The following is a 23,065-nucleotide window of genomic DNA, read 5'->3' on the forward strand; positions in this document are numbered from 1 at the left end:
GAAGAAAAAAGTCGGAGAAGGTTCATCTTGTCTGCTTTTTGCATTTTGCAGGGCATAAATCCCCAGTTCCTTTGGAGGTTTTAGCATCAGATATAAAAAGATCCACTGTCATTGCAACAGAGTGGTAGGATTGAAAAGAAAGATGTGCAGGCCTCTCTCTGCTAGTACAGTTTCTAAAGTGTTGAGCTTTCTTTATTTATGTGGCAGAATACGCGATACACAGTGTTGTCCATTAATGTGCTAATAGCTCCCAGATTAAGAGAGAATCCAGTGCACAGTGTTTTAGGACTTTCCTGTCCAAGATACAGATGAACATGCACAAGCAAAAGCCTACTTAAAATTCTTTCTTTTTTAAAGATAAATTTCTAGCAGAAAAACTAAGCAACAGTTAAGCAATTGCTCTTGCGTACTTTTATTCTGAAGTGGAATTAGTTTGAATAAACAGTTAGCTTAGCCAGGATTTTCTGCATTCACTCTGTGGGTTACTGTAGATGCTAGTGTCTGAATGATACATTCCCTGCTGAAATAACTTCACAGAAAGATGAGGAGAACTATTTGTGGTAAGGCTCGTCTTTTCTGTTCTGTGAAATAAGAACAGTGATTTGGGTTTCTGAGAGTAAAGATAAAAATAAGATTCAAAATAAAGTCATTAGTTTCAGCTTAGATTGTGCACGAAGGTGGGTGGGGAGACATGAGCAATGCATAAAGGAATGTACAGAGGATGAGTGAGAAACAAGAACAAACCGAAAACAGAGGGAAGACAAAAGGCTGTATTACCAAAGGGGATTTAAAACTCCTCAATTATGGTTTCTCTGCCACTGACACTTGAATTATTGACATCCTCTTCTACATTATGAGCTCCTCTACTGTACAAGAAAAAAAAAAAAAAAAAAAAAAAAAAAAAAAAGCCTGTTTGGTGAGAGTTTGACTGGAATTAATCATATGGTCACAAGGGGCCAGTGCAGCTGAACAATATGCTGTGCGCTTTAAAAATAGGCAAAGAGCTATGGGCCACAGCAAAAGTTATATAAACCTCCCTACAAGATATCCGCTTCTCAAGAAAGTGCTCTCTTAGTTGTAGAAATTCACTGGCAGATTTTTTGAGAGCTCTCTTTTCTGTCATAGAAATAATCTCCTTGGCCTTCAACATACACTCCAAGGTGAAAAGTAGTAGCATAAAGCTGTTTGAGCACATGATCAACGTGTTGTCTCCCTGTGAAAAATGAGAAGACAGGTCCCATAGCTTGGAGGAGCAGGAACATTAACGTTGCGGAGGGAGACAGGAATAAATAAAATTTCAGTGTCTGAGAATTATGGTGAAGAAAAGCAGTACTTATGAGTGTCAGAGTAAAGTCAAAATAGATTTTTAGTATCTAGTTTGCCAACAGAGGAGGAGTATTCTGAAAAATAGCGTATCAGAGATAAAATGAAGACAACAGGCAAAAAATCTACACAATACAACCTTAGCTTGAACTTTAAGGGCTTGAATCAACAAAAGCCACTTCTATTGTACTGGAAGGATACAGTTAAGCCAGTGAGATGAAGCCAAGCACTCAAATGCTATAGAGACAAGCACAGGGTGATAAAGGTTCAAGTCCTAGGCTGAAGAAATAAGGAATACAGCAGAGAAGCTATGTTCATATTAGGAGGGTAGCAACAGTACTATTACAAAAACAAAATTTCTCAAGCAAATAGAAAAAGCTGGAAGCTCTTTTATCCCGTTATGGACTAGGAAGAAGCAGGTGACATTTTCATGGCTGGACTGCCAATTACTATCGACACTGAAAAAAGAAAAAACCCAAATGCCTAATTTCTTTAGATGAAATTAAACACACGTCAATGCAGGAATTAAATTCTTACTTCACAGCAAGTCGATTTTGCTCAGCAGTAAGTTCCTCAGCTTGTCGCCCTATTCCTAGAAAGAAAAGTCACATTAGACCTTTTTGAAAGCCATCTCCAAAGTCTTCTGTTTCCATAGACAGGAAGTTCCTAAAGCTTCAAGATTTCTTTGTCACGAGCAGCTGTAACAGCTCAATTCCCAACTTTTAGGTCAAGTACATTCACATTCCCTTTATCCTGTTTCTTATCTCATGCCCCCTTTTTCACCCTAGATATGCTTCCAGGAGAAGCAGTCATAGTATTCCCACAAAGACAATGCAACTCACAATGCCACCAACTGGCAACAACCCCCAGCAGCCTCTGCTAACAGTCCTGTGCAGGAAAAACCTCTGTTCCCAGAAGCTACTGGCTCATTCAAGCTCCAGCCTCCTGCTGTCTCCTTGGTGAGAAATGGAGCATTTCACAGCAGGAGGATCAGGCAGTGGAAGAGAAATGGGCTCTCAAGAAACAGAAGCTTCATGAGTGTGAACTAGCAGCCTGGCTGCCTGCTGGTGGAGCAAGCTGAAACTCACACATCGGTAATAACCTGAAATTGTATAAGGTCCAGCCTGGAAGAGTAAACGACTATTGAGTTCATTAGACCTTTGGGGCCAGAGGCAGAGAAGTCAGGAAAATCTTGTATAATGGCCAGCATGTAAACAGATGCTGCTTACAGCAGCAAACATCTTTATAACCTTCACTCTGAAGCCTTAGTTGTGCTTACTGTGAGAAATCCTGCCAGCTTCAGCAGAACTCACCATGGAATGAGTCACAGCATTTGATGCTGAGCACACATATATACATCTTCACTAGATCAGGGGCTTTATATCACTTATCATTACAATCCTCAATGTACTGGACATAATTATTGATGTATATACATATAGGACCCATTACCTAAAAAGACTGCTTATAAGCTGCTCACATCCCTTCTCTCCACTACTTCATTTCCTCAATACTGAGAGGGTGTAAGCTCCAGGGAAACAATTAAGCACTTAGTTACTTCAAGAGCTGGTTATTTTGTCCCTTTCCATTTAAGGGCAGCTGCACCAAATTTCTACAAATTTAGATTTGTCTGAACTGCAAGCTGTCTCCATTTGAGCAACCATTCCATGTGTGGATATTCACAATTTAATAAGCCTTTTCCATAATCATTTATCTGTAGCAATTTTGGTTTAAGATGCTCCTGTCCCCTTCTGCTATCTCTTCCCTTCTCCCTTTTAATCTCCCTTTTAATCTACCTTCAGTATTCTAGGGGTAGGCACATCAGCCTATAGGCATGCAGAGATACCTGAGCTGACCGGCTTAAATAGCAGGGGCAGAGAAGCCCCAGCAACATGCAAGTTAACAGCAAGGTCAATTAGTGCATGCAGAACTTCAAGCTGTGCAGCTAGAAGTAATAGATTGTATTAGCTTTACACAGCAAAGTTTCAGGGGCTGCAAGGTTGGCTTCTTGCGCAGAGCCCAGTGCTACCCTGTGTAAGATCAGAGCCAATTTCAGCTGCTCCACAAGGTACTACCACTCGGCAGAGCTGAGCCAGGAGCAACACCAGGTACACCTCTAGGAGAGCAGATTTAAGAAAGGGAAAAACTGCTGTGCAATAGCAGCTGGGAAAGAGGAATAAGAAAGGTGAGAGAAAACCCTGCAGCCACTATGGTCAGTGAAGAAGGAGGGTAAAAGGTGCTCCAGGTATGAAGTGGAGGTTTTCTGCAGCACAGGAGAGGCCCATGGTGGAACAGGACATCCCTCTGCAGTCCATGGGCACCATGCGGAGCATAGAAGAATCCACAGTGCAGCAGTGAATGCGGCCTGACAGAAGCTTCAGCCCATGGAGAAGCCCCTTCAAGATCAGACTTTGGACCAGAGCTGCAGCCTACGGAGAGGAGCCTAAGGGGGAACAGGATCTCTGGGAGAGCTGCTACCTATGGGAACCTATGCCAGAGCAGTGCGCTCCTGAAGGGCTGGCCCTGTGGTACAGAGCCATGTTGGAGCAGCGCTTGGAAAGCCACAGCCTGTGAGAAGCCTGTGCAGGAGCAGTTTGAGAAGGATGACATCCTGTGGGAGAGACCTCACATGAAGCAGGGGCAGAAAACAGCCATGAAGGAGTAGCACATACAAAGCATTATGAACTGACCACCGCTCCCATTACCTGTTCCCCGGCGCTGCTTGGGGACAGGAAATCTAAGAGAGTGAATGGAAGGAAAATATTTATAGTTTGCTTTCAGTTTTACTGCCCTAATCTGTTAGTAATAGGCTAAAAGTCAGTCTAGTCTGTCTTGCCTGAGATGATACCTGATAAGTGATCTCATCCTGGAGCCCTTCCTCATTGGATTTTCTCCCTCTCTTCCTCTGAGAAGGGGGAGTGAGGGAGCAGTGTGGTGGATTTCAGTTGCCTACCAGGGTGAAATCACAACACAGACCCATCCAACATAAACTTAGCTTGCAAAAGCCAGATCCTGCAGTCTGTAAGGGCCACCACCTAAACACAGCAGTTCTAGAGTCTAGTCACCAATAGCTTATAATACAGTGAGCCTCAGGCCATTGAAAATTCATAGTGCAACACCAACAGATATAAGCAATAATAATACTGATGGCAATTAGCATTTCTAGTCTTTGCTATTACAGCACAGAGTAAAAATGGAAACAACACTATTTTACCTGCAACTCTGCTTTTCCCACAGAAAAAGCAATTGGATTCCATCTCCCACAACTCATTGAACACATCATAGAATGGCTTGCCAATCACTAGATTGGGTTGCCAATCACTAGATCAGGCTGCCCAGGACTCCATTCAATCAAGCCTTGAATGCCTCCAGAGATACGGCATCCATAACCTCTCTAGGCAACCTGTTCCAGCACCCCACCACTCTCCAAGTAAAAAATTTCTTCTTAGCATCTAACCTAAATCTCCTTAAAGCCATTTTCCCTATTGATATCATTTATGCTGTCAATACCATTGACACCATAAACTTTCTACATTGATTTTAATGGCTGAAGCTACAGATCAAATACAGCTCTTGATTTTTGAGAATCAAGAATTGCTTCAGAAAGCTTAACAGAGATACACTATAGCACTTAAACAGCAAATGCAGATACAGAACAAAATTCAAACTTCATGCCAAAGAAGCAAAGGTTGCACAAGGAGAAATAGTTGTCTTCATTACTGAAAGGACAGTTTGATTCCATAGAATTGATCAAAACTTGAAATCTCTTGTTTTTCTCTACAAAGCATTTTTCTTCTTCACTTGGAGCAACTCACTGAACTACATTCATCTTCTCTGTTATTTCACCACAGAATGTACTGGGAATAAAAATGTTGTCTTCATGGGAAAAAAATTCCTTTACTTACCATCATGTAGTTGGCATGCAAGTGTTGTGATCTTCTGTGTAATTATCATCAGCGGACTGTAACAAAGACAGACACAGCAGTTACACATCTTGTAACACAAATTATTCTCAACTTTCTTCCTGAATGTCTTTATCCCTTTAAAAGGCATAACTGTATTAGCAACAAGTGGAAAACATCCAATTAAAATTGAAGGAGCAACTCAGGCATAAGACAATTGCCTGAGTTCAAAACAACCCCACAGTAACTTGCACTGGAATTTTTAATTGCTAAGCACACACAAAGCCTTATTTTATGCCTCCCCACCCCACAGCAGTGCAAATTGTAATTCAGAAATCATGCCACTAAGGACTACCAGATTCTGCAGCCCAGCATGCTTCCTTCCATGCGAAGACCAAATTCAAGCCCCATTGTATGCAATAGCAGAATATAGCAATATGCTGTAACATAACACTGCCTTGCCTTGCTGTTGCTCTCCAATCATGTTTCCTCATTGCCCTAAACAAATGCCAACTCTGCAGATACACACACTTATTTCCATATGTGAATAGTCCAATTGATAAAGTGCAAACAGCAGAATATCTGTCAGCATGACACAACATCCCCCCTGCTTCTTGGCTTTGTGACTGCTGGGTGGACAGCCTGCCCATCCAACTGGGTGTGTTTGGCACATGGGATCTGAAGACTCCCAAAGACACAAGCTAGCAGAACCTGAGACAGGTTTATAGGCTACAGTGCCAGCATATTTAGGGCCAACCAAACAAGCAATATACAAACAGACATTACATTCAATAGCACTGCTTATATTTCCAATATCTGGCTTTACCGAGATTCTTAATACTGTGGGCTGCCACAGCTGATGTACGGGGCGGGGGGGGGGGGGGGTTGGGAAAGGCAAAGTACAGCTTTGTGAGTAGAAAGAAAAGGAGCAAACTGTGAGGAAAATCAATCAGACCCTCTCAAAGAGAGGCTCTATAATTGCTATCCACGTACTGCTTTTAAGTGCTGTAGAGTCCTAAACACCAAACCAACTACTGAGCACCTATAATCTGGAAAAGCCCATGCCAGGAAAAGGGAGTGATGACCATGTGCTGCCCTTGCCTCCCCATATTATTCTGCCACTGCAGATGCCAGCAAAGGGTGCCCAAGTCTCAGACCCCTACATAATTCTAACAGCCACTGAATTGTGAAGGGTGATGAGGACACAATTACTTTTAAAGCATTATTTACAATGATTACATGTCACACCAGTTCCACTCAAGAAATTTTTATTTCTCTGAGGATTCATACAATGGATTGTTTCTTAACAAGGTCATAAACTAACGGGATAAGCCATAAGAGGGTTCTACCTTGAACAGTAATGATGTCTTCAAAACAAATTAGAAGAGGAAACCACCTATTTACAGAGTTTGACTGGTATGGAGAACTTTTTAAATACAAATAGATGACCACTAAAAATTATATGGCTATTTATTTTAAACACCATGATATATTTTCTGAGATCCAATGAAAGAAAAAAGAAATGTGGAGGGCTTTTTTTGTTCTTGTTTTTTAAGCTCAAGCACTGTATTTACCTCATCCACTTCTCAAGATAAGGAAAAAAGAGTTACTTTCAATGACACCTCTGTCTAAAATAACAGTCACATGTTAATATCCTGCATGATTTTCTAAGAGATTCTGAACCATCCTTTTACCCTAAACCAACCCACTGGTTACAATCAAATGTAAACCCAGAGGCTAGGTAAACTGTGTACAATCTCATCCTCATCAACCCACTGTGATAAATCAAGCTGATTTTCAAGGTAATTAATTTGCTGAGCACAGTAAAAAAGATTACTGGAAAAAGATATTTGTTTTCATTGGAAGTGGTCTCTTGTTTTTTTTATACCAAATATATCTGGTCTGCTTCAGGAGTCTACACATAATTCTGCGTAGGTAGAATAATTTGCATTTTCTAACCAACATGTATTATCAGCCAATTTTTTAATCAGAAATTATTTCTATTTCTGTTCCCCTTGAAATATCAGTAAAAACACTTGCATAAGAAAGCCAGAACAAGATTTTATATATAGAAATCTGGAATACAACTGTAACACAAGCGTCTCTGTAGCATTAATTCCTGGGTCACCTAGATCACAGATTACAGCTAAAGAATTGACAAAAATGACTTTTCTCCATTGTCCAGGCAGCACCAACAATGTGAAAAAGTCATTCTAAGTTTATTCCAATTAATCTTTCCATTTTATGAAAAGTTCATTATAAGCTGTTCTTGCCAGTACTTTACACAATGTATTTTGCCGGTTTTCCCGTTCAAATTCTAGCTTTTCTTTCAGATACATAAACCCCAACCCTTTAAGGATACAAAAAAAAAAAAAAAAAAAAAAAAAAAAAAAGGCTTTTTAACCCTTAGGAGAGACAGTGATTTTCAGTGAAGCAGCAGCAGTTCAGACTTTCATTTCGTCATTACTTGACCCTTTAGCTCTAGGGGTGAATGCTAACACTAGTAGTTTAAATTTTCTTCCATTTGTAGCATGTCTGTCTTACAGCAAGCACTTTACACTGAAGCGTGTAAATTTTAACCTCAGGCTCAGAGCCAAAATTCTACGCCTTTAAGAGACAAAAATCTAGATGCTTGTCTTTGAAGATCAGGCCCCCCACTATCAGCCACAGAGATCCCAAATGCAAACAATTCTGATGTGCTGATTAATGAATGGAAGCAAGAGCACAGCCTGCATTAAAACTGTACACCATGTAAACACAGAGAAGCCAGAGGTCATTTTTATCTATATTAGGAATTCACTGTCTCATTCACAGCACATTGTACCCCAGTAGAACAAATGAGTCTCGTGCATTTTCATCAGAGAAGACAAACCATCTCCCATCCCCAAGCCTGAACTCCAAAGAAGATATCTAACATGACACTCCTGGCCCATGGTTGGGAGAGCAGCCCTCAGAATGGATCTGAAGAACATTTAGCTCTGCCTCCTGCCACTCTCATGCTACAGATCCACCCATGTATCCCACATCCTGCTTGGGAAGGTGGAAACCCACTGCACAGGAGCAATGGATGACTCTAAATCTTCCACAAGATCAGCATTAGGGATCATCAGACATTTCACACAATGAGTGAGCAAGGTTTCAGGTGAGCAGGGAGTATCTTCTTCCTCTGTCATCCACCTATCATTCTCCCTCTGGGGGCCCAAATCTTCACTGCAAGAGAGAGCATAGTACAATGCAATAGGCAGCACTGGGACTCTACCCTCCTGGCACCCTACTGAGGTGTGGGGCCGCCCCTTTTGCACAACCATAGCTTGTCCCACTCCTCCCTGCCACTCACATGTCTCACACACACACACACACACACACACAGAGCAAGTCTAAAACTGCTTTAGTTTCTTCACAATAAAAAAATATACCCTTTTAAACATCTTCACAGAGCGATGCATGAGAACACAACTCTTAAATCAATATTGAAGTCAGACATGGAAAAATTGAATTTTATTTGGGGAAAAAAGCTGAACAAACAAAAGAACACCATTTCCTAAATATGCACACAAGTTCTGATTACTAAAACTTGGCAATATGAGAGCACCGAAGAAAGGGAGTAAACAAAACTACAAAACTTCCAATGACCGTTTCTTTCTCCCAGATTTTGAGAGAAATGCATGAGATATTGAGAGTGGGACAAATTGTTAGGCCAAAATTTTAAAACTTACTGAACTACTTAAACAGACTTTAGAAGATGGTCTACCTGTTTGTATTTATAGATGGAACTACTTGCATTTACAGATAAAGCATGAAAGACCTACCCTCAGGAGCAGAGCATTTGAAATCAACTATGTGTTTAACAAGCCCAAAAGAGTTGAACCCCATCATATGTAGTTGGACTTGATGATCTGTGAGGTCTTTTCCAACCTGAGTGATTCTATATGAGAACAACTTCCAATTGCTTTGCAGCTACTTCCTATGTTGTATAAATGCACATCCTCCTTTTTTTCACTTGCATTACTAAACACTACAGTCACAAGCTAGTACAGACATATAGAATTAGATTTTTTGTGATTTTTTCCTCTGCATTTTATACACTGACTAACAGTTTAATAACAAATTGTAGCTGTATTGTACCTCACATACACAAACCATACTGGCCAGCTCTTAATTAAAAATTCCCAGGAATTCAATATGAAATAGTAATATAATATAATTTTCAGTGAATTTTATGAAGTACATTATTAATATGGAATAATTTCAACAAATAAAAAATCTCTTCTTCCACTTAAATATACATGTCTTGAAAAACAAGGCAAAGATGCAACAGTTTACAGAATATTGAATAAGGACAAAAGGTTTTGCTCCCCTAATTAAATCTTCCAAATGAAAACATGCCAGTTCATGTCATTTTCAAACATGACTTGTCCCAGCGGAATAAATTTGCTCAGCAACACAGGCCAATGGAACTAAGGATGCCAGCATCAGCTTGTTGCCTGCTATGGGGATCTTCTCCATATCAGAAACTGGATTCTGTGCTAGGCAAACCTCAGTGCTTATGAACCAAGCAGAGTCTGCCTGACCTTAGGTAATCCCGTGGAGAAGTCTGGCACACCAGCGCTTCAAATAGTTTCCACTGACCTGATTTCACTAAGCGAGTAGGTGGAGTATAAGGGCTCATCGCAACAAAAAAGTCAGAAAACATTTCTTTCAGGTTTATCTCTTTAGCCTGGAAAGCAGTACGAGGAGCTCACATAGTCATACTCTGCTACGATATTAACTGTGCTGGCAAAGGGATCACTGAGACAGGGACACAACAGCCTCACTGGCAACAAGGTCATATTTCCCCTTTCAACAAAAAAACGAACGACTGAAGCACACACAGAGGGCAAACATTTGTATATACTCATGCCTACTCCTCCATTCCCAGTTTGCTTCATGTAGGTGGCTTTATTTTTTGGTGAAAGCATCCAAATGGTTTGTTTTGTTTTGTTTTTTTACACTTTCATGATAGAAATATTTTGCTTAAATGATCATTTGTTTCTGGAGATGTATCCCAGGGAACACTAGATATATGGAGTTCTATCGTATTGACTGACAACTCAAATCTTGGCTAACTGCTACTTTTCATGTGTGGCTCTTTCAGGACTTCTGTGTAATCAATGGTAAGACATCTCAGAGTGGTTTCAAGAGCACAAAAAGCCTGGCAGAGCAGCCAAGCAGTGAGCAAGCAGAGAAACCAGAATAGCCCTTTAAAAAAAAAAACAACTGCCTTTAGCAGTAGTTGTAATATCAGAAACCAGCCCCAAACTTCACTGCTCCCCTTGCATTTGTTCTGCTATACTGCCACAGGATACTTGACCTTACCAAGGTCATCCAAAGCTTCTGGAACATACACCACAAACAATGCACTGCACATGTTTTAAGAAGAACAAACAAACACACAAAACTAAATCCAGAGGATCGAGTAGCATTTCTGCACTGTGGTTCAACATGGCTTTAGGGAAATAGAGTAGATCTATGCCTGTTTTCTTCAATATTATGAAATTTTGCTCAGATGAAGCACAAATTCAAAGATGAAACCAAAAAGCTTTATGGTCTTAATCAAGCAAAGGATTAAAGCAGACATAGAACTTCACATGGATAAGGAGCTCCCCTGAATTATGTCCAGATAATCATATGCATGTGGTATTTGTTCAGAAAGCTTGCTAGACTGAAAACATATCCATTTGTAATTTTCAAAAATCCCAACCAAAATCCCTTGATTTTAAACTAATTTTTCCCTAACACCATAACATTCCTATACTCGGTCTGAAGCCTTGACACAAAGAACAAAAATGTATGTAATTGTATGTAATGTATGTAAATGTAAATATGTAATTGTATGTACAATTGTATGTAATGTAAATGTAAATAAATGTATGTAATAAAAATGTTATTACTGTTTTTATAACACTGTATAGAAACCAGGCAACTTACCAGCATAATCCTCTTAGCATAAAGAAGAAATAAGAGAAAAAGAGTTAGGACTTGGTTTTCCTAGGTACAATGTATTAATGCCAAGCAAACAAAGCAAAATGAAATGTGCATGTTTCTCCCAAAGAGTGATCTGAATTACTGGGGAAGCAGAGAGTTCAGTTATTATACAATTAGTATAAAGAAAAGAAAGGAAAAAAAGGAATTGAACTTTCACGGAGATAAAAGAAAAAGTTATGTCACCACATTTTTTAAGATAACTTAAAGAAATATGATTACAATTAAATATACAAATATATATCCCCATATAATCAAAATTTAAGTGTAGCAAATTGGAATTTGATATCACTATTACCTGTCACGTAGTTTAAAACAAGTGAACTTTTCATCTAAGTACAGTGAAACACATGAAAACTCAAACCAAGAAGTTGCTACAATTAGCTTGAGCATAGTTTTGATTGTTAGTGAACAAACATGCTGTTGGCAGGACTTAGAAGTATTAACCAGTCACCAGTACAGAACAAGTTTCCTTACTTCTTAAACTTGAAGTGATGAGTCACATCTTGATCTTTCAGTTTTGTTTACTTAAGACATGACTCAAACATTACCTTGCTCTCTGTCCACCTCTCCCTGTACTTTAAAAGCTGTGTTCTCAAAAAGGAATATGGAATCCCAAACAAATAGTACAACCATTAGTAAGGAACCAAGAAACACATTTACTAACACACATAGCAAGGGTTATGCATGCACCTTTGTGCACTGTTTAAGGGCGCAGAGTAGGTCACAAAAGCAAATTAGCTATGCCACAAAGAAAATTAAGGGTCTAAAGCACCTCCCTTATGAGGAAAGTCTTAGTGACCTGGGAGAAGACTGAGGGGGAGTGGAGGGGGAAATCTTATCAATGCTTATAAATATCTAAAGGGCAGGATTGAAGTGGATGTGGCCAGGATCTTTCCAGTAGTGCCCAGTGAGAGAACAATAGGCAATAGGCACAAACATGAACACAGATGATCCATAAAAACATGAGGAAAACTTCTTTACTTTGAGGGTTACAGAGCGCTAGAGCAAGCTGCCCAGAGAGGATGCAGAGTCTCCTTTTCTGGAGATATTCAAAACCTGCACAGACACTTTCTAACCTACACTAGGGAATTTGCTTCAGCAGGGGGGCTGGACTAGATGATCTCCAGAAGTCCCTTCCAACACCCATAAAAAAACACCTATTTAATGTCTGACATGTCTCTGCTTTGGGAAATCAACATTGGAAAGAACTGATGACATCAGAATGGGTTACATGCCTTTGTGGCATGTATTAAAACTGCCTTCTTGTAATGGTGTATCATCATAGTCTTACGGAATACTGAGATCTCAAATACAAGTCAGCAGATGACAGGCTTTTTGCTCACTCTAAAGATTCCCCTAAATTCAGTGGTTTGCTTCTTCAGTGTCTCCCCAGCTGTGTTCAATGAAAAGGCTGGGAGGTTAAAGGGAGATGAACATCACTACATGGATTCTGTTTTGGTAGTTTGTGAAGTCTTGAGAGAGGATTTAAGGACACTGTCTTAACCAGAAGAAGCATATTGGAATGCTTCCTTTCTGTTTCATATGTGGAACCACCAAACAAGGGAGAATGAGGAAGAGGAGGTTTTGTTTTTGCAGATACATGGCAAAACCACGGTCTACGAGAATCAGATTAGAGAAGAGGCTTTCAAGAGACCTCATTGTGGACTTTCTGTACTTAAAGGGTAAATATAAACAGAAGGGAAACTGATTTTGTTCATGGTCTGATAGGGAACAGTTTTAAGCTAAAGGAGGGGAGATGCACATCAGATGTTAGGAGAAAAATTCTTTCTTCAGAGGGTGGGGAGGCACTAGAACAGGTTTCCCAGAGAAGCTGTGGATACCCCATCCCTGGAGGTGTTCAAAGGCAGGCTGGATGGGGAACGGGGTAGCCTGACCTAGTGACTGGTAATCCTACCCATGGCATGATGGTTTGGAACTGAATGGTCTGTAAGATCTATTCCAACCTAAGTCATTCTCTGACTCTATGATTTAGTCTCTTCCAGTCATAACATCTCTTTAGACATGTTCACAAAACCTCAGTGGGCATGTATTATTCATAGCTGAGGAAAACAGGCTGTAAGACAGATTTATGACACCGATCTCAGTTTGAACACTTTGGATGCCAAGCTTTTCTTAATACTATTACAATAGCTTTATTTAGTCTTAGTTTATAAAAGTAACATAAAGATTAGTTGCTATCTGTATTACATTATCCAGTTGTTTCCTCTTTGACAGTTTTATGTTGGACTGAAGTTTAGCAATTGGTCCATATCTTAAATATCAGGACAAAAATAAATAATAGAGTAAATTCGAGTATTAATCTTTCAGTACTATTATTCTCAAGCTCATAATTAGATACACAGTTCCTTTTTCACCAAGGGAGTGGAAACTGCTACCTAGTCTATAAAACAACCACCATTCCTCTTCTTCCACCCCCAATCTCAGCTGGATGTTCTCAGACAGAGACAGCTAATACTCCTCACAGTACATTCTGAACGCTATTCAGAAAAGCACGCTCTCTCACATTTCTTCCTCTGTCTAATACACACAGAGCTATAACATTCCAGTCCCATTTATAGGCTTTCTTGGTATGCCATGCTCATTCAGGACATGCTTTTGTGTATTAAGAGAATCACCAATAAAAAACTCTGAGGTCCTTAAAGAACATTTATTTTTTTCAGAAATGCAATTAAATGCTTGAACCAACCATTACATTACAGAGACACACACACACACACTGTTTCTTATTTTATGCCTGTAAGAAGACAGGATTGGAATAGTCTATAACTGACTATGCCATTTCACAGAGGTTTTTCATGGTATGTTCATAATTCTTCTGTTCAGACATTCGATTAAACAAATGGAACATGAATTAGCATGCTTTTTAAATAACACAAAAAATATGCCTTCCTCTCATAAACAAAATATTTAACATTATCTGTCTATATTTCTGCAAAGCATTCTCAACCATTTCTGCAAAATCAAATGTAGAGAGCCTAGAGTTTCTGTGAACAACACCATTCCACAGAAACGCATTGCCCACAAGAAGCTGTGCTATTTAACAACAGCCATAACCTGCCATGACAACAGAGCCCATAACACTAGCTGACTGCACGCCTGTCTGCACTCCTCACTTCACACCGAAGCTCCCCCAGACACTTGCCCCCAACCCCCTTCCCACCAGCTGCAGCCCTTTGCTAGGAAACACTTTCCCCATCAGGCTACAGAGGAATCCAGCCACCCCAAGAACCCTCCGAGATAAATAGAAAAGAGAAAGGGGATGACTTGGAGCCAATGGACGTGCCTGGGAAGGTGGAATTGCCCAGCCCACCTCTCAAAAGGCAAACAAAATTGCAGGCCCTCTCAGATAATATGAGCATTATTCTTAATACGTAATTCAACTAATATTAATTTATACAGGACGCAGCCTGCAGACTCACTCACCCAGAAAAATCTGTAGTCAGAATACCATAATGAAATATGTATATTCGGCTTATGTGGCACAAGGTGAGGTATCCCATAGCTACAACAAAGGAGTACCTAAAAACATAAGATACAGAATACATAGTTACTGACACAAGTACCAACAAGAACTGGAATCACTCAAATTGGGTTTGGACTTGTTTAGGAGCATGGTTTGATTTTTGCAAACAACATTATTCACAAGTCTGAATCAATGTTACAAGATCTGGAAAAAAAAAAATAAAAAAATCTAAGTTCTACGAGGATTTGTATGAGAATTTAAATGCAACTGAAGCATTACTCCTTGCACTGTTAAAAACTAGAAACCAACAACAAAAAGAGATCATTCCATGCATTTCAATTTCAGAGTTCTCTCTCCCACATACTATTTGAAATTAATCTCACTCAGGCATTTTACACCCAGTTATGCTGTGTGTGTGTGTAGCTGAAGTTATCCATTACCTTTTTCTACCTATAAATGCCCTTTGTTTACACATAAGACTTCCTGATCCACTAGAAATTAAAATATTTGAGACGTTTTCTCTTTTCTGATTATGTATGAAGCTAGGTAATTACACATAACCTGATGTTTTCAGCTCCAACTGCTGAATTATGCCATTTTCCAGAAGAAGTGGTTACTTAAGCTTGACAAATTCACTCTCAATTTTTCAGGATGACCACAGAATTGTGAGGCAGGAGAACAAGATGACATTTTCCATTATAAGAGTTGAACATTGCAGCATCCATGTGTGATAGATGCAGCCTTTCCGATAATTAATTTCTCCCTGCATATACCCAAGCAAGAAAGAAGATACTGAGGAGATAAGACGTGAATGGACACTTGGAAACAAGACTGGCAAGCGAAGTAAACTAGACAGTACAAAGGTGTAAGCTGAAAGGTTTACATTCCATGAGCTTGAGATGGGTCAGGACCACACCATCTACCATCCCTTACATCAGAAGACAGCTACATGGAAAAAAAATGCCCAGAATAAGTTGGATCAGAGAAGGGAACTAAAGGCAAAATAAAACAAGAGCAACAGTCAGCAGGCTGAAAACTAGACATGCCCTCCTCATATCATGGCTGGCTATAAATGAAATAAGCTTTTCCTCCCTGGGGACTAATAAACTGCAGTGTGAGTGACAGTGATGGATTTGAAGACAAGGATCACAAGACAATCTGTAGTTCACATGGCTGAAGCGAACATCTGTCTGAAAGGCAGACTGAAGGGACATGACAGCTTCTTCAGGAGATTCCAAGCAAAATCTGTCTTACTTTATCTCAGTCAGGCATCCAATCCAGTTCCTTAGGCTCCCTTTCATCAACTGAGAATGGCAGGTCACCCAGGTGAGACATGTAACCGTGATAAATGCAATGAAGTGTTTAAAATAAGCTTTGATGCTAAAGTGAAAAGACTGAAAGGGAAGCAGTGACCAGGCGGAGACAATAGTGAATTGCTGTTGCAGCTTGGAGCGTTTCCAATGCTGGATTAATTTTTCAGCTTACCAGTCTTGAAGGCTGGTAGCTTCACCAGAGAGCAAACTAGCTGAAAATAACCAGGGATAGGAGCATGCACATTAAACTATGTTGTTGCTTTTATTTCCTATGTTCACTTCCACCTGCATTTTGGGGAGGGAATAGAACCAATTCTTGAACTCCCAATACAAAGGTCCCAGTGTTCTTGGAGGACCTTTGTCTGCCAAGATCCAGTCACTACACTTGAATTTTTCAAACTTATTATTCTCACACATCTTAAATACGCTGTAATTTTGCTAAAATTAATACCGACATGTACTTCACATCCAGTGAAATACAGTAGAATAACTCATTCTTCTCAGGCCTCCTGAGGTTTTTCAGCATGTTGACTTATTCACATCAATTCTAGAACACACATGACTATCTTGTATTAGTGGGTGACACTCTACCAACTGGCTTAATCTGTGTTGCAACATACAGGTGTTTCTCCCATTATGACTAACTGGTTAAACAATAAGAGCAAGGAGGTTTCCTGTTGAAATCATGCCTATTTCCCTACAACCACACTAACTTGTCTAAGAAGACTTAAACATTGGATGATTACTCCTGTAATGTGGTTCCTACAGTTCATTTGTTTCACGTAAATGAGTTACACCTGCATTTCTCTGAAGGATGGGCAGGTACAACTGGGAAATGACTATTACACACTTTAAGCACCTTTACCTTATGGCCTCTGGATGATATTTCTTTCACAAACATAGCCCAATTGCATTTAAAAAGATATTAATTATCTCTGGACTTGTAGGCTTTGCTTTTGTATTCAGCTGGGGGGGGCCAGTAACAAGATCTGCTTCATTATTATGCTGGTGCAAAATGCTATTGACTGCTGTAAGACAAACTTGTTGCCTATGATTCACACTTCTAAGCAATACTAGACAAGTTGTAATGGATGGTTTTCATTTGGATATCAGAGCGGTGCTACCTGAGGAAGCACTAGAGAAGAAGGGGAGATCAGAGCATTAGATGCTCAGACAGTCCTGGCCCTGAAAACAAGTGAAGAAAGGGTTTCAGATCCACAGTTCAGGCTGATGTAAATTCACCATGCTGCAGCCATTAGTAGCTGCAGAAATAGCTATGCACCCAAACCAAATCACATTACAAATCGTGTACTCTTACGGATGTCAACACAGAAGTAAAGAAGTAGGAAGAACTACAACTTGATCCATCTAGTCTGCTGTAAAGTAGAAGTTTCAAAAATAAAATTTCCTGATAACGTAGGTCGATGGGAAACAAATAAGCCCACCTACACAATTTTAAAAACTCTTACTTGCTGATCTCTTAGCAGAGACCCCTACAAGAATACTAAATGACTGATCAGAGAAGTTCTTTCACACCAACTTCCTCTAACTCAGCACAAGAAGAAGATGTAACTTCCATGTAGTTTTCATTTTTACAAGAGCGCTTTTCATCTTTCAGCTAGGAAAGCACTCGCTTGACAAAGCCCTTTGTGTGTCCTGGGTGTCTTTCTCCAAGGCATATGTATAGGGAAAACAAGCACAAAAAGATCCCATGGTTGGGAACTTCTCGTGGTGATGCTGTAAGCTTTTGCTCCAAAGTAATAACATATGTGGTACTTTCTACTTTTTCAAGCTCCAAGTCCAGTACCTAATGCAAGATTTATTTCACAGATCACTAAGTTAAGTTGCCACAGTGACCTTAACCGAACTACTTAATTCAAGAATAAGTGGAAAATACCTAAAGGCCAAGCAGCAAGGGGAAGAACACATTAAAAAGGATTATTGAAAGCAATCCTCAAGGACACACTACTAAGGAGAATATGACTTCATTAAGTTTAAAAAAAAAAGAGAGAGAAGCTTGGGCATAAATTACTAAGCCCACAAAAGCCTACTGCTGGAGCCAAAAATTTCATAGAGAAATGCAATGTACCAATGCAAAAACCACAAAGATTACAGCTGCTTCTGTAACTGAAAGAACAAAGCTTGTGCAAGTAACTTGGAAAGAAAGGTAGTGAAGAAGATAAAGCAGTACTGAAAAAAAAAAACAACAACAAAAAAAACAAAAAACACCATGTGTTTCTCAATGAAAGGAGACCAAAGAGGTGGTTCCAGTATCGCTACCACATGCGCTCACCTGTGGATGTTGGGAATACTCGCCAAATTCATAATGCCATAATTCATCAGCACCAGGACAAAAAGATGAATGGAATACCTTGAAGACAACAAAGTGAATATTTAGATAATTTCTACATGACCTGGAGGGGCTGGCAGTTCAGAGTGAAGGGACAGTTTCTTATGAGAATGGCATAAATGCGATGCTGTATCAGAAAACATGGATTATCACAATGACATTTTTATAGCCTGAATATGCAATATAGATTAATTCATATTGACAAGATGTTGTCAGTGTGTTTCATTCAGAGAAAGGGCAGGCTAGCTTAAAGTGATCATTCAAACTGGATGCCTCTTTTCCAAAAGAGCTGTCTTCACAACAAACTGGTGTGACTACCTGCCAGAACAAATATATCACAGATTAAATATCTCACTTACAAATGCTTTTGTGGCTCATTGTACTTAGTAGGCTAAGGGTGATTATGCTGGAATAAACTTTGTCACTTTTTTTCAAAAGGGCTGCAAAATTAAGAGGGTCTTGAGACTAAAAAGACAACCCAGAAAACTTGATATGAAGTTAAAAAAAAAAAAAAATTTACCCAAGTCTTGCCTGCTTAGTGATTAAATACTCACCACCCAAAGCAGAAGACAGCAAAGTATATTCCAAAGAGGGTGGCAAATGCATGGCGAACTGCAGAGCTGGCATGACTTGGACCCAAGTAAATACGAAACCAAAAGGCAGCCAAAAGGGCAAATAGTTGACAGGCTACAAAATTTATCTGCAAAAGACAAAACAACAACAGAAAACTTGTAATTCTTGGAGGTGAAAGAAGGAAGAGGAGTCTCTCCATTCTCAGAACAAAGAACAGAGCTAGGAAAGGGGAAAAGTGAGAGAAATTAATCTCTTGTTTATTTCTCCAAATTCTCATTTGTGAGCCCAAGCGGTAACTCTCCTTGACAAACAAAAGAAGAGAATAAACAAAAGCACAGCCATCTGAATACTCAGAGAAAAGCAAGAGCAAGCTGCAGCTCAGTTATCAGTACCAGGTACAGAGGACACCCTCTCCTCTCTTTCTGGTGCAAGGCAAAGGCCAGAAAGCAGACCCCAAATAACAGCCATATCAACAGATCTGATGTGAAACACTTCTGCAAGCAGTACCTGGACAGCTTTGTTAGCTAGCTGAAAAGTTCCATAGCACAGCATCCTCCAAAGGGGCTTTTCAATGTGCCATTCTTTTTTTCTTTTTCCCAGAAGTTCAAGAATGCAAAAAAAACAAAACAAACAAACAAAAAAAAGCCCCTTGATCTACCACACAGATAGCTTCTTAATTGTTCTGCTGCTGCTGCAAGTCTCTGATGTGCCTAGGAAGCAGTTGTAAAGAGCTAATGATGGTAGTAGGAACAACAGGACAGGGACACATAGAGGACAAGCAGTTCTTTTCAGGCACAAGGACAAGCAAAAGCTGTAGTGCCCTCAGAGTAATGCTGACACCAAGCTGTTTTGTTCCAGTCACCTTTACTTTGACAGCTTCAGCAAAAGTCACAAGAGGCAAAGGAAGAGCTCAGAAGCAGTCCCTAAAAGAGCAGCAGAGGACTTGGATACCACATCCAAAACTTCACGCTGGGCCCTAGACAGATGGAGTTAAATTCATTTATTCAGCAACAGTCTTTTTATTTTGAATTCATTCTGAGCTCTCCATCGGCATGTCATCCTAGAATGAGCAAAACTAAATAAGCTGCAACATTTTAGCAATCACTTGGATTAGATGATTATCCAAGGATTTCAGCCCGGGACAGGATGATATATCACAGTTGGAAATGCTCTGACATGCCAGCTGCCCAGAGCTTGTTGGATTCAACCAGATTTCTTGTCAGAAACATTTACAATATGTTTAATAAGACACTACAGCCCCCAGATTGCTTTATTATGGTAAACAATGACCAACATGGTGCTGTTAAATCAAATGCTTTCATTAAAATGTTTGCTGGCTACATTACCACCTGCATCACTGAAACAGAGGAAATTCAGCAACTCAATACAATAATGTAATTATTCAAACACTTGGATTCACTTTATTTTCTTACTTTGTAGCAGGAACAACATCTATTTATTAACTGTTTTTGTAAATCACCAGCATCTCCAAACAGAAGATAGATTTATCTTCCAAACAGAAGACAGATCTATAACTGAATTAAGGAATTGGGCATGTCTTATCATGACAGCACTTCATATCTTACTTGAATGCTACAGTTCTTACTTTTTAAGTCTTACACTGCAAACAAGAAAACAAAATGACACTGGTCTCACTAAACCAAAATGCCGTGGCGCAAATTCCAAACTCTCATCTGGTCCATTACAGTACCATACATCCAAGCCAGCAAATCTTCAAACTTCCTCTTCCAGAGAAAAATGACTGAAGCAAGGGCATCCTCCACAGGGTTGTTCTGACTGCATCCTGTCCATGTAAGCTTCCAAGATTGATGGATGCATCCAAATGAAAACTCAGTGAACCTTAAGTTTGCTGCAACATGCTCCCACTAATGGTTATACTAGTACATTCAGGGAAGCTCAGCTTCGTGGCATACAGAGGCCCTCTGATTCATTATAGAGAAAGAAAGACCAAACAGTCCAAGAAGCGTGATATGGCCAAATGTTTAAAAGGCAACATTCCCTTCTGTGCAATATTGTTCACAGAAGCTTTACACCATGAAAACAACATCATTATAAGCAACATCTTCTTTTTTGTTTTCATCTCCTTGTTGCACATTCAGTCTGAGATGTTAAAGATGCTGGGATTCAGAGGTTCATATATGCCGCTAAGTTCAGTGTGAATTTCCATTGCAGGCAGACTCATATCAGCATTTATGTAGTTTACATGACAGGTAAACACAATAGCAGCAGAAAGAAAGCAACAGCAACCTCATCACAAGCTAACATGAAGTGCCTAAAAGCATCGCAGCCTTGTGTGCATACCCTGCTTCCTCAGAGCAGGTGCTACCTGGGCTACTTGGATTACAGGGGTACACCAACCATGGCACTATTACATCTTCACTCTGCTGTGAAAATTCACCAAGAAAATTCTTGCCCGCGCTGCTTTTGTCAGAGCTGAGATAAAACTCTGTACCAGGATAAGAGCAAAAGTAAACCCTTGCCTTACATTGCATTCTGCTTACAATGTTACATGGTTTTCTCCGCAGAGCAGCCAAACATCACATACCTAATATATTCAGCCAGTAACTGTCTCAGAATACTAGCGCTTATTTACATTTTTTAACTGAATTTAGCTAGGAAGTAGCTTGCTGAGGAATGGTTACAACATACCATTAAAAGTTACAGACCAATTAAAAAAAAAAAAACAAAAAAAACAAAGGAAAAAAAAAAAACAAAAAACCTACACCTAAGTCTTTCAAATCTGATTAAAATAAATAAAAATACAAATAAATAAAAAAATAAAAAAATTAAAAAAAAGAGAGAGAGATTTAACACTTCAGGATCCATAAATGACCGTGATATTGTCAGAGACAGAAAAATATCCCTGAATGTCATTTGAATCTTACATGACATGCCACAACAGCATAAGGGAAGTGAGTGGGCTGCACCCAATGCATTGGCTCAGCAGATCAAACCCAAGATACAAAAAAAAAAAAAAAAAAAAAAGCATATATGCAGGAAGAAAAGACTCTCACTCTCTCACTTATGGGCTGAGAACACGCATGCTTTACTTTTGCCCTTCCTTCTGAACTGCAGCAACCACAGGTCCTTCTGCAGTTTCCTTCCCCTCAGGTCCATATTTTTCTGTCAGGCAGCCATGACCCAAAATACAACATGCTGCATTTGCTTGTCTTTGTCTATGATTAAGGTTTGCAGACTCTTATTATTATACTCCCTTGGATTCTCTCCCACAAAATAACTATCATCTACACTTGGTTTGTAGATCCATCTCCTTATACAGCACGTAATAGGATGCCTAACACAAATAGGCCAGCTCCAGATCTTCAAACATGATATAGTAGAAACACAGAATCAAACTGAGGGTGTGCCAGGGAATCACTGATAAAAGTGCTATTTGATATCTGTTGGGGAATATAAATAAGTTAATGTGAGCGTTGAGGAATAGTTTCTGTATGTCTCCACCTGGACACCTGCACTCAGAAAACAGAAGCACCATCATGACTTCTGTTTTACACGAGGTTCAGTCTGAGGATCAAATTTAGCAGTACAGAATTCTCTGAAAGGTACAGCGCATAGCTTACTGCAAGACTGACTTATAGTTAACTTTCTACTCTAAGTGCTGTGAATAGTCAATCTGTCTGGAAGGTATAATTCCTTGTTTAAAACCAAGCGCTGGATCTAGCACTGGGTCTGATCTATTATCCCACAGAATAACAGCACGATGTAATAGCTTTCCACATGACTGCTATCTCTATTTAATTATTTATACATAACATTGTAACACATACACTCACATACAGACATGAACACTGGCTGTTTGCTTGACAGTGACTTTACCACATCCCATTTAAAATGCATTGCATTCTCCACTAAACACATTTAAGGTGCTTAAGTGAATATATTCCTGAGAGTTTAAGAAAGCTTGTAATGGATCACAAGCAAATTATGAGTCATACTTTCTTCCCCTTTCCAAATAGGAAAGAGTTTATACTATTCACTATTGGTTATTTTCACTGTTGCTAAAAACAATTTGTAAACAGTAAATTGAGGACTTCTGAACTTTAATGAATGGTGT

At 39.5% G+C, this 23,065-nt stretch overlaps 1 protein-coding gene across 2 annotated transcripts in view; it reads right to left on the bottom strand.

The window, feature by feature from the left end:
• The window catches only part of MBOAT1 (membrane bound glycerophospholipid O-acyltransferase 1), a 58,920-nt gene that overhangs the window by 17,715 nt on the left and 18,140 nt on the right, over positions 1-23,065 (bottom strand). For both annotated transcript variants that reach the window (XM_072329872.1, XM_072329871.1), the window contains exons 2-6: positions 18,951-19,096; positions 18,340-18,417; positions 14,694-14,789; positions 5,229-5,284; positions 1,861-1,915 (exon numbers count right to left, since the gene is read on the bottom strand). In XM_072329872.1, coding sequence (XP_072185973.1) covers positions 1,861-1,915; positions 5,229-5,284; positions 14,694-14,789; positions 18,340-18,417; positions 18,951-19,096 — 431 coding nt within the window. The remainder of the gene's footprint in view (positions 1-1,860; positions 1,916-5,228; positions 5,285-14,693; positions 14,790-18,339; positions 18,418-18,950; positions 19,097-23,065) is intronic.

This window comes from Excalfactoria chinensis, chromosome 2 (assembly GCF_039878825.1).
Source record: "Excalfactoria chinensis isolate bCotChi1 chromosome 2, bCotChi1.hap2, whole genome shotgun sequence".
Taxonomy (NCBI): Eukaryota; Metazoa; Chordata; class Aves; order Galliformes; family Phasianidae; genus Excalfactoria; species Excalfactoria chinensis.